This window comes from Sminthopsis crassicaudata, chromosome 5 (assembly GCF_048593235.1).
Source record: "Sminthopsis crassicaudata isolate SCR6 chromosome 5, ASM4859323v1, whole genome shotgun sequence".
NCBI classification, from domain to species: Eukaryota; Metazoa; Chordata; class Mammalia; order Dasyuromorphia; family Dasyuridae; genus Sminthopsis; species Sminthopsis crassicaudata.
Window position 1 is genome coordinate 53,384,302 of NC_133621.1, and position 13,396 is coordinate 53,397,697.

At 35.2% G+C, this 13,396-nt stretch overlaps 1 protein-coding gene across 1 annotated transcript in view; it reads left to right on the forward strand.

The window, feature by feature from the left end:
* SLC39A12 (solute carrier family 39 member 12) overlaps positions 1–13,396 on the forward strand; it is a 98,552-nt gene that overhangs the window by 65,554 nt on the left and 19,602 nt on the right. The window contains 2 exon segments of the mRNA XM_074266786.1: positions 6,429–6,587; positions 11,246–11,433. Of these exon segments, the coding sequence (XP_074122887.1) occupies positions 6,429–6,587; positions 11,246–11,433 (347 nt within the window).

Genomic DNA, 13,396 nt, shown 5'->3' on the forward strand with positions numbered 1-13,396 from the left:
GCAGCATGATAATTCTGGAAATATGTACAGAAGAATTGAACATATTTAATATATGTTGGATTACTTGCTGTCAAAAGGAGGAGGGAAAGGGAAGGAGAAAAATTTAGAACACAGTTTTATAAAGATGAATATTGAAAATATCTATGCATTTATACTTTGAAAATAAATGTACTGATTCTCTTGTCTTATATTCCAGATAGTTTGTGTATAATCTATAAACTGCTACTGTTTTAATAGTGTAAATAGATAATAGACAATACATTCCTTAATGAAAAAAAAAAGATAATGGGAACTGTGTTTGTATATTCAGTGCTTTTACAATTCCTGGCACTTAGTAAGTGATTAGTGCTCATTGATATGATTTAGTAATAGGCAGCTACTTGGTAAGATGAATAGATTGAATAGCCCCCATTTGTACTTGGGGCTAATAGGAGCTGAGTTCAAATTCTTCCTTGGATATTTACTTGCTCTGTGATTTTGTCTATTTCATTTTACTTTTTCCAATCTCAGTTTTCTTATCTGAAAAATGGTGATGATAAGTAAAGCAATTCCCTAGTAGGGTAATTGTTCGGATCAAATGAAATCAAGCATGTAAAGAGTTTTTCACATCTTTAGGTGCTTTGTAAAGGTCTCTTTAAAGACAGTACCATAAGGAGTTCCCTCTTCCAAATAAATCATAGATTATAAATTATTATTTGTCACCTCATGGTTTAAGATTGTCACTAACACTACAGTGATGGTTCAAGTTGCTTCTGAACATTAATAGTAAAGACTTTGCAAAACCTCTTTTTGAAAAAAATATTTATTAACCACCACAAATCTCAATGTAGGCAAAATATTAAAAAGGCAATGTAGGCAAAATATAAATCATCAACTTAGCTTAATATGCCATAGTACGCTAAAAATATCTTTTCCTCTGGACTGATAATAAAAAATATTGATCTAATTCCACATTTTAAAAGAACAATGTAAGTTAGACCTAAACACATAAATTCTGAAAATTGGCAGGAAAAACTCATAAACCTGCCAATGTTACTAGACTCAAGAAATTTCCAGACAACTCATATAAGGACTGTCCACATAAAATGATTAGGTATTTATTCTGTGAATCTGTGCCCTTCCCCAACACTATCCCAAATAACTGCAAATCTACCTGTGTGACACTTCATTGTGGCGATGAAGACACAAGGGGAAAACTTGAGGATACAGTGGAGTGTAAGTAGAACATGAATCAGTCACTAAATTTTATTTAAAAACTCATGTTTTGTTTGGTATCATATATAAGTATATGAGAGAGTAGGACTAATCCCCACCTTCTTAGCTTATGTTTCAATTGAGCTTTTACAACAAATAGTTTTATTTGAGAAACAATGTATGAGAATCGAATGGAGTAACATTTCACTTTTATACAAGGTAGCATTTAGTAGACATCAGTTCTGTGAAGAATATGAAGGGGATACTGAGAAGACCCTCAAAGACAGATGATTTTATTTTCTAATTCTTTAAAGTGGAAGGACTAAAAGAACTGAAGAGTGAAGGATGACTTTATCAATATTAAAATATAGAATTAAAAAATGATTCTAGGAACCAGCTGTTCCTTCACTTATAAAATAGGGGACAGTAGAGATAAACTATAATATTCGTGGAAGAAAGGGACGTTAGGTTGGATAGGGAAATATTTCAAGCATATAACATATTAGAATGGATTACTGAAGGAAAATCTTCACCCTTGTCAATATGGTAGGAAATGAGAATTGGCAAACATCTGGTTAATTCAGAAAATTCAACAGCCAAACAAGACCAACTCAGGCTGTCTAAATAGACTTTGAGATTTCAATTGTTCTGATTGTCTTTCAGTGTTGATCAAATTAACTAGCTAATTACTAGCTCTGCTTTATGCTTTATTGACACAGTCAAAGGTCTTAGGTTGTCTTTGCAAATAGAATGTTTTCCTAGACTTCTGGTATGACTTCCCTTTATGAAAAAAAATAATAAGGAGATGAATGAATAGACTTTACAAAGTCATTTATTATCAGGATAAAATAATTATGTCTTGCAAAAATTTTGTCCACCAAGGTTTTAATCATTTAAAAATGTTTTTTTGCTACTTCTCCCTGATCTAGCATTTCTCTATACTTTAAAATTTTATTTTGTACCTAGTCATTGCGATAATAATAATTCCTACTTATGTTGTAATGGACAGAACACTAGATTTGGATTTAGGAGTCTTTAGTAAGTGGCTTTGTCTCTTCCTATCCCTGTGACTTTCGACAAATCACTTGTTTGTGGCCCAGAAAATTATACACTGTAGGAATGAGCATTGAATTGGATTCAGAGGACCTTGGTTTAAAAATATCCACCTTTAAATTTATTATCTGTATCCCCTTGAGCAAGTAATTTAATGAGGCTTGAAGTCTGGAAGACTGATCTTCCTGAATCCAAATTTTATCTTAGATACTAGTCTTGTGACTCTAGGCAAATCATGTAATCTCTGCCTCAGTTTCCTTATCTGTAAAATGGAAATAATAATGTTACTTCCTAGAGTTACTGTGAGGATGAAATGAAATAATAATTGTAAAGCACTTATCACAGTAATAAGTTACTTACTTACAAATAGTAAATTCCAAATAAATGTTAGCTGACTAGCTCATCTGCATAATGAAGGAATTTAACTAGAAATGGCTTCTAAAACACTTTCCAAGTCTTTGATTCTATGACTTGGACTTGTTTCAAATACCACCTACTATTGAACCTCTCTGACTATAAGTCATATAATTTTTCTTTGAGCCTTATTTTCCTCATCTGTTAGGACTAGATAATCTCTGAGATCTCTTCTAGCACAGAATCTTATGATAATTATATAAAATTTTATCATTTACAAATTACTTTCCTCATAGGGAAGGGTACAAGTTTTATTACACTTTTACAGATGAAAATCATACGATAGGTATAGAATTAAAAGGGATCTCAAGACACCTCCTAGTCCAATCCCATCATTATACAGAAGAGGAATTTGGGCCTCAAAGGGACTAAGTGACTTGCCCAATGTTACCAGATTAGCATGTGTCAGAGGCAGGCTTCTGACTCCAAACAGAGTGATTTTTCTGAAAATTAGTTGACTTGCCCACAGTTGCGATATTCATTAATGGTGAAGCCCACAATTAAGCCCAGGCTTTCTCACTTAAAACTTGACTCCAAATCTTTGCACTACAATGCGTGATACTTTATAATATAATCTGTAAAGAACTATATCTAAGAATCTACTGTGACTACAGGAAATCCTCATGAAATATGTGGCATTTCCTTTTCAGAATGCTAAATAACTAGATTTATTCTTTTGTACAATTTATCCAGTGCCAGACACATTGTCTGATTCTTTTTTGGAACAGACTAAATTTATGCTGTCTCCATGATGCCAACCCATCTAACCAAGTTTGGAACCTAGACAAACATCTGGATAATTACCTGAATTTTCCACTTTTTATCTGAATATATTACATCTTGGACTATGTGTAGCCAGTGTCAAAACAATGTCATTTTCATGAAAAAAAAATCCTGTTTGTTTTGCATTGTACAAATGTTACTTTAAAAGAAAAAACAAAAACAAAAACAAAACTATGTTTTCACATCCTTTGGATATAGCATTTAATGTAATGTGTGTTTTGGGGTTGTTTTTTTTTTTTTTTTGATTATTGTTCCCACCTTGAGTTGCAGCATTAATCCAGTATTATGACATGAATCTTATACTTAACAGAGAAATTTTCAATGTGCATTGTGAAGGGAGTTTTCACACTGGGAGTCTTTCAAATACATGAAATGAAAAGCCTATTCCCTCCTTCCAAGGAGTATGGAAGGGGGGGAACTAAGATTGTATACCATGTTATTTGGAGCTAATTTTTGATTATATCAAGATGTCATGAGTTTTTGATCAACAATATAAGCAAAAAATTTTGAATATATAACTTAATTTTAAAATTTAAGCTTGTGGCTACAATGAGTTATATAATTCTTGACATGTGTTTACCTTGATAATTTCTTTGAAAGCAAAAAATTCTCCAAAGCAATACCAAAACTTTTGGGAACAAGATGACATATTATCACAACTACTTCATTTTTAAATAAATATTAATCACATCATTTACATAGAAGACAAGGCTGTAGGTAATATATGGGAAGTCAAAGACAACAGCAATAATAATAACTAGCATTTATAGATTACTTCAAGGTTGTCAAGTACTTTACAAATATTAGCTCATTTGATCCAACTACTCTAAACTACTATTTTCTCCATTTTGTAAATGAAGAAACTGAGGATGCAGAGATTAAGTAACTTGCCAGCTAATAAGTGTCTGGGGCCAGATTTGAGCTCAGATTTACCTGACTCCAACTCCAGTGCTTTATCTATTATATCCCTTTCCCAAGAGGAGTAGGAGTTCTTTGTATGATTTTAATATGCTGAAGTACTTGATTGTATGTTATCTTGGTTCTTGGCTGTACAGAGGTTGTCATTTGTGAAAAATTATCTGATGACTTTTAATTATATTTCCAAAATATATGATTTCATTGATGTTTATACTCTTCCTTCCTGGTGCCCTATTTGACAGGGTCTGTTATAGTGGCCAAAAATCCCATCATCTGAGGGTTAACTGTATACACAGTGATGAGGTTCTCTGTACTTAGCTACAGTGGTTCTTGGACAATTACCTTTTGCTAAATCTAAGCTCATAGTCTTTTCCGTTTGAAAGGACCTGATAGACCTTGCTTTTCATCAATATAGTTTTCAGGAATAGAGAATCACTTAACAGAAGAATGATGAGAAATTGGAATAGAATTTTAGCATCACAATGTTGATCTTTCATTCTTTTATTGTTTTTCTACATTTGAAATAACCTTATTTCTTTTGTTTGGTTTCTGGTTTACTATTTCCAAAGAAGTAATTTATTAAATGATATCCCGGATAAAAGAAGAGAGGAGGAGTGATAGAAGGGAGGACAGGTGGAGGGTGAGGTGGGTTAGAAATAAAACACTGCTAAGGAGGGACAGAGGGGAAAGAGATAACTGTCACAGTTGTATTTCTGTCTTTATATTATATATTATAGAGTATTGAAATATACATGGTCCTGGATCATGGAGCAATAATCCAATCCAATAAAGATTTATTAAGTACCTTCTATGGGTCAGTCATTATGCTAAGCACTGGACATATAATTAATTAAAAAATTAATTTCCATCCTTGAGGGAGGGGGAAATAACACCAAGAAAAGCTGGGGTGAAGAGGAGTAGGGAAAGCATGGAGATACCGAGCATGAGGCCATCTTGTTGAATGAAGGAAAAGCAGCAGATGCAGAGTAAGGTGAGAGTCTAGTTTCTGCCCTCTATCAAGGAAGGCATTAAGAGGAATTTGGCAGTCTACCTCTAGTCCTCCAAGCATAGGGGAGAGGAGGCTGAAGGAAGTGATGGCAATCAAGGCTTTAATTAACACCTTGGAAATGAAATTAGAAGTAATTGTCCTAGGGACATCATATGTAATAAGACAAGATCATAGATTCAGAGTTGGAAGGGACTTTCTAAGCACTCTAATTCAACCCCCTTATTTTAAAGAATAAGAAAGTAAGGGTCCTGAGGATTAAATGATTTGACTGAGGTCTCACAATCAATGTATCAAAGATGACCCAAATCTTCTCACTTCATTGCCAGTTCTTTTTCCACTGGACCATCTCTGGGATATTAATTTGTTTATTTCACTTTAAAATGGCATAAGACTCACTAATGTCAACATATATCCTCAAGGTTTTGGCTTTATATTTTTTCCTGAAATTTGATTTTTGGAGGATTGGACTTGGATTCCAATCCAACAAGCATTTTGAAGTTTCTGTTGTATGCAAAAAAGTTCTCCACTGTTCTGGAAAGTCAAAGAAAAAATGAAAAAAAAAATACTTGCCTTCAAGAAACTTCTGCTGAGGAAAAAAAATAATTATATAGAGGTGTGATTTTCTGAGGAAAGTAAACATTAACAACTGGAGATAAGAAAAGGCTTCTGGTTGGAAGTAGCTGATCCTTCAAAGAAGTTATAGGTTCTAAAAGTTAGAAGTGAGGAGGGCATGCCTTTTAGACATGGGAAACAGCCTGGGAAATATAGTAGCAAATGATGGGATGCCATGTTTGGGGAACATGAAGTGGGCCAGTTTGGCTAAGAAAAAAGAGAGTCTCTTTACTACTTGTTCAACTTCCCAGAAATCCCTCTTTAATAATGTTTCCTTTTGAAAATCTTGAATCAAGTGAGACTAAGTATTTCACTTAGTTAAATCTTGCTGTTGATAAATAAAATGAAAGTTAAATTCATCTTGTGAAAATTTACTGCTCTTGAAAATCAAGACAGAGTCATAGCCTCTCTTGGCTAGTCATCATTCCTTTATTCCCTTCTCTAGGTAAAGCCATTAGTCTTTTAGCTATAATGATACTGGTTGGTGACAGTCTTCACAATTTTGCTGATGGTCTTGTGATCGGAGCCGCCTTCTCATCTTCCACTGAGTCGGGGGTGACAACAACCATTGCCATCTTGTGCCATGAAATTCCACATGAAATGGGTAAGTCGACCAGTTTTCTACTAGTTGCCTTCTAATAGCTGGAAAATTAGTCATGCTTGGTGTGTAAGCTGATATCACTTGATTTCTTTCCTTCTTCTCTCTAGCATATCATTGAATCGTAAGTAGCTTCAGGTCATATTCCATTTAAATCTTGGGGAAAAAAGAGAAGGCAATATTTCTGTAGCCCAAGATAAGATTCAATCTGACATTTTCATAATATTTCCCAAGGATGGAGAGTGATAGTTTGTGCTTCAGAGCATTCTGGATGGGAGAATGTCATTTTCATGTAACATCACTTTAAATACCTTTGGCTGGGACTAGAAAATCTGAATGTTATATGTGGGAAAAATATCAAGAGGGGGAACCTTATCCAATATGTCAGCAAACAGACCAATGAGGAAAAAATAGAATTTTAATTAAAACCAAACCATGGCTTCATCAAGCTGATTTATTCGAAATGTTTAAAGCCAGGCATGAAATTAAAGTGACAGGCATATGGTAGCAAATAGACACAAGGCTCTTTTTTTTCTCCTATATATGTTTTAATAGCCCTGTAATTCAAACCCTGTCTCTTTGGAACTCATAAGAGATGGACAAGACAAGAAGGTCAATCTTGGGCAAAAGTGTATAATACCCACTTTGTCTTCAGTAATCTTTCTATCATGTTCCAAGGGAGTCTAGAGAGATTTCTAGGGTTAACTGGGGTTAACTGGAGATCTCGTGATGGAAGACTAGAACAATAGAAGCCCAAGTGGAGATAGCAAGGAACTCTAAGGGGGCCTCATTGCTGCTTTCAGTCCGTTCAGTCTTACAACATTCTACAGGCAGCAAAGAAAAAAAATTGTCAGTTGCTGATGTACCCGAGTTACAGGGAGATTGGCTAATCAGTCATTTCTTTGGGACCCAGATGTTAGCACAATAAGGAAGGCAATGTGCCAAAATTTCTGGTAGTGGAGGAAGCAGATGTGAGATTAAGCATGAGTGGGAAACATACCTGTGTTTCCCTATTGATGGTGATTATAATTATCCTGTAGGTTTAAAAATAAAGCTAAGAATAGTTTATATATGTTTTCCATGTGGAAAAATAATATAATAAACACCAAATTTAATACAACAAGACCTTATTTTAAAATGTAAAAACTATTATTATTTTGCAGGTTATACAAGAAACAAGTATGGATAGGATCTGGACTATAGGCTATCATTTGCTTACCCCTGTCTAGATTTAAGGAAGTGAAAGATAAAATGTTCAAAATACAGATTAAGGTTAAACGTGGATTATGGATACAGTCTTCCCACACCCATCCCTTAGGAGAACCAGTTGTCAAACACTTACTAGCACACCCTTAGTTCAAACCTAGCTTCTTCTTGAATTTGAACCCAACTCACTATCCATTACACTAAACATGTCAAACTCTCAACCCATAGGCTACAAGTGAGCTCAAAACTTCCTTGGATAAGCTGAACCAGATCAAAATGTAATTGGGAAATATTTATCAGAATTAAAATCCAATTCAGCATAGGTAATATTAATTTGTGATTTTGTAAATCAAGATGCATTTGACAGAGTTCTGCTTCAATTTGAATTTGATACTGCTACAATATATCACACTGCCTCTCAAAAACTATAGGGAATGATCCCCCATTTCTAGTGCCTTGTCTTCTTGGGCCAAAATTATTCTGCTGTCTGAAAACCTCCGTGTCCTATACAGGAGACAGAAAGGAAAAGGCAAACAAAACAATTGTCTTGGTGTGGGTTGGGTTGTACCTTCATGTTCATCTACATATTATGCTCTAAGAGAACCACATCATCTAGAAAAGAGCTGAAGGAGCATTAACGTGTTCCTGTCATGAATGTTTTGTCCATAGCCCTGTGTGCCTGTAGTATATACACCCTGAGGTCAGTAGTGGTCTGGGGCCCCCACTTTGTTGCATTCCTGATATAATGTCACCCCTTTGTCCAAGGGCAAACATATGTAACAAATGACAGGGACCCATATCACAAAAGATCAGGTATGGACTGACCATCCAATCCAATTCTGCCCTGTTTCTATATAAGACCTGACCTCCTGGTCATCCAGCTACTGCTTGAAGATCTTCAGACAGATATTGCTGGAAGCAGATCCTATCTGCTTATAAAAGATAGCTATTAAATTTCAAGGTGAGCATTTTCAACTTGGAGAATTGGCAGATCTAGATTTATTGTTTGATTGATGAATGGAGACTCAAGTTTGACTGATGAATGGAGACTCATAAAGTCGATGACTTGAGAAAGTGATGTAGAAAATAGTACTGAAGATTAAACTGAAAACTATGTCATGGGTACTTTTTTTCCCTTTGGGGAGAGCACGCTCTTGGCTTAGTGTAAGTTACTACTTCATTACATAGCCAAGTCTACTTTTAGATCATCTTAATTATATAAAACTTTTGCCCAAGATCAAGCCTATTACAACCGACCTTTTGGTCCTAAGTATGCCCTGTGACCAGAGATCAAATTATGAAAAAACAAAGACCCAAAAAACAAAAAGCCAAACTGTAAAGATGCTCCTTTATTTCATCAAATGGGGATAACTTTTATCGATCATATTTTGAAACTATGTTTTTAAATCCACAGGAAGATTTGGGGGTAGTTTACTCATTCTAATTCTTAAAGGAAGTCAATTAGACCAGGTTCTAGCATCTGGTTGAGTTCTGGCACATCTTGTTCTGTCCCACATCCTCTTTTCCCCACACTAGTGATTACCTCTCACTGTCTAGTACTCTCTGTTCCCTAAAGACCCAGACCCCCATTGGTAATTCCCTCCGTCTAACTTTTCTCACCATTACCCAAATTTATCTGATCTACAGACTATTCTTTCATGGTCCTTCCCTCTACCTACATAATACTGAATTAATACATTATCTCCTCCTAGTAGCCTGTTTGTGTTTTAACAGAGGTTATCTAGAAACCACTTTTACAGCAAAAATATTGCTATCCTGGCTGGAAATTCAGGACTCATGAGATTGGTGAGGAGGATATGAAAGCATTTAATCCTGCCTATGAAGATGTTTAAGTTCCCTGACTTTTTTTTTTAATTTGAAGTCATTCTTTAATATTTTCAACACTGTATAAGGAATGAGAATCATGATATCCAATGAAATGGTAAAAGTCATTTAGTCCAGCTCATACTTGAAGCAAAAATTCCCTCTGCAACCTTTACAGCAGTCATTCAATATCTACCTGAATCCTTCCAATTCCAAAGAACTCAATTCTTCTGGAAACAGAGAAATGGAAACAATGGAGCTGCTTTGCCTCAATCCAAAACACTACAGTCATATATTTCCTGAAAGCAAGGTGGATGCAATGTCCCATACACCTCCCATGTTGTGTTTTTACTAAAAAGCAACTAGAGGGTTGTTTTTCATTTCTGTTTCTGCTTTTAGCTGTTTTGTTTTTCCCATATACAGTCAGTCAGTACCTGTTTAAGTAAAGAATAAATACCATGCCACAGATATGATCTCTTAATGTCAGCTGGCGAGTTCCCAGGCAAGAAAGATTTAGAAACTCTGGGAAAGCATGTGATTTGACTTTGCATTTATCCAAGTTGAAAATGTCACAGACCATCAGGAGCTAACTGGGTTGTCATGGGTCACCAAGGATAAGCTATCTTTAGGACAGCTAAACAAAAGCAATGATTGAAACATAATTTCTGTTCTCGTCCCACAATGACAATTGGCAAATGAAGCAAAATATTAGCTGATTGGATTATAATCTTTATATATGCTATTGAGCTAGCAATGTACAGTACAGAATAGAAAACTAACCTTAGAACGAGGAAGACATGAATTTAGATCCTGCCTCTGAAACTTCCTGGATCTATGACCCTCAACATTATAAGTTTTTTCCATAGGCAATTTTTAAGATTCTAAGTTATAGAGATATATGTAGAAGGAGTTTCTCAATCGGGAGCTCCAATCATCAGTGAAATCATAAGTGCAGTCTCTATCCTTATCTCACCATATATATTATGTGGTCATTTAACCATCCACAAACAATTTGATTAATAGAATATTATAGCCATTCTATAGGATCATAGATTTAGAATCAGAAGAGATTGCAAAATTCATCTCACCCAAACCTGATTATAGGAAATGGCAGCCCAGAAAGGTTAAATAAATAACTGGTACAAGGCCACATAAGAAGCAACAGAATCATTCACTGCTAGGATGTTCCTTTACTTATTATTAGTGGAAATGGATCCTCTGACTCCAAATTTAGCACCCTTTCCTCTGCACCAAATCTGCTCTCAATCTATAATAGGGATAATTAATTATAATAGCAAACATTTATGTAGCAACTACTATGTGCCAGGACTTCTGCTAAGTGAGTTACGAATGTTATCTCATTAGATTTTCATAACAACCACAGGAGGTAGGTAGAAGCTATTATTATCTCCATTTTATAAATGTAGAGAACTGAGGCAGACAGAGACTGAGACTTATTCAGGGTTACAGAGCTAATAAGCAATTGAGGTAGGATTTAAATCTAAGTCCTCTTGACTCCAATCCCAGCTGTCTATGCACTGTGCCACCTAACTGTCCCTGTGAATCTTTCCAGGGCTAACTTGGAATGTGTAAACTTCCTTCTGCTAAATCTTATGTTTCCCCTCTAACTTCAGGAGATTTTGCTGTACTGTTAAGTTCTGGACTTTCTATCAAGATCGCCATCTTAATGAATTTTATAAGTGCCCTCACAGCTTTCATAGGACTTTATATTGGCCTCTCAGTCTCAACAGACCCGTGTATTCAAAACTGGATTTTGACAGTCACTGCTGGGATGTTCCTTTATTTATCATTAGTGGAAATGGTAAGTATCACAATTTTCTTTTCAATTTTTAATTCTTCTAAATACTGAATATTCAAAATAGAGAATAAAAGTCAAAAATTTGTAGGGAAAGGCTTATCTGAGAGGCAGAGAAGGCAGAGAAGACATAAAAAAACCCGAGGAAGAATTTATGTTGGATCTAGAGAAGATGTTGGAAATGTTGAGTCATTTTCATGGCAAGTGACTTGCAGTTTTGATCTCACAATAACTCTGGGAGGTAGTTGTGAGCCACCCAGGTGGCACAGTGGATAGAGCACCAGACCTGGAGTCAGAAAGAACTTTCCTCAGAAGAGCGTATGATAAATCACTCCAGTATTTTTGTCAAGAAAACTCCAAATGAATCACAGAGAGTCCAATGGCTAAAATGACTGAATAATGAAATAAAGAAACTGAGGCAGACAGGGTTAAGTAGCTTGCCCAGGATCACACTAAGTGTCTGAGGTCAGATATGAACTCAGGTCTCCCTGACAGTTAGCAGCCTCTATGAATCCAACTCAATTCAATTTAATAAACATGATTAAGCACCTACTTCATGCCAGGCATTGTGCTAAGTCTATAAGTGAAGTTTAAGATAAGTATGTAGGTAAAAAAAAAAAAACCTTAGCTAATCAATAATCTAGTCTGTGTGGTGTTAAAAAACCAATGAGATTGATTTTAGAATTGGTTTGTTGTTAGATTGAATTGGTCGAAAGCACTGGTTGTTTTTTTAAAAGCTTTATTTTCTTTTATGGCATGATTTTTGCTAAAGGTCTGTAATTTCTGGATGCAGCGACAATGAATGGTACCAATGATATACAATTGCCCTTAACATTCTACATTGCTAGATTTACTGTCAAGTTCCCGTTGAATGAAATAATGATCTGCCACATTTTATAAAGGAATCTTGTATAAGGATATTTACAAGATAATTTCTTAGTTTCTCCAGTTCTGAGATTCTCTGTGGAAGAAACTATCCATTTGTAGGTTGCCCATTTTTAGATGGGTTGACAAGTATAAAGAGGGTCACATTGGATGCCAGGGTGATTGCTGAAGTCAAAGAAGGGAGAGTAGGGCAAATACAGTGACCTGAAGCTAAAAAAGGAAACGCTTTCAGCTGAAAACCATTTTTTTCCTCCAAGAAAGCTAAGTATGTCATTACAAAGCTTTCAAAAAAATGGTTTCCAAAGTATTTTAAAAATATCTCACAACAACTCATACAGCAGATGTGATTATTATTTCCATTTTAGAGATGACAAAACTGAGACAGGGAGGACTTAGGAAAGGAAGCAGAAAAGGTGATATCTCACTTAAAGCAACCTAAACCATTCTGGGGATGGCTTTCTTTAAGAGCTTCCATGTTGAAGAATTCACCCCCTTTTCATTGCTGCCTCTTAGATTCTCTAATGTAATTTGATTGAATAACCATTTATTAAACACTTACCGCTATGTGTTAAGTACTGTCCTTTGAAGTATAGCCCTGACATTGTCTCCAAAGTGATCCCTTCCTTTGTCAGTGCCTTCTCCCTCACAAACTATTTTGTATTACTTACACAAATACAGACACATACAGACAAATGTATATACACATGTCTAAATGAGCTACATATACATTTATGAAAATGGGTTTATATATATATATATATATATATATATATATATATATACACCTTATGTGTTGCATGTATGCATTTATTTATATATGTGTATATATATATGGAAAGAGAGAGAGAGAGAGAGAGAGAGAGAGAGAGAGAGAGAGAGAGAGCACAAGAGCGCACCCATTGTCATCAAGGGGACTGATGGGAAATACAGTTTTCTCAGCTGGTAGGAGGGATTGAAGTTTGTGGGAAATAGAAGCTTCATAGGATAGGGAAGCTTGGGAACTTGAACTTTTTACAGATAGGAGAAGGGATTAGGGTCAACCAATATCAGTGGTAAGCAGATAGCAATGAAGGCCTAACTAAAT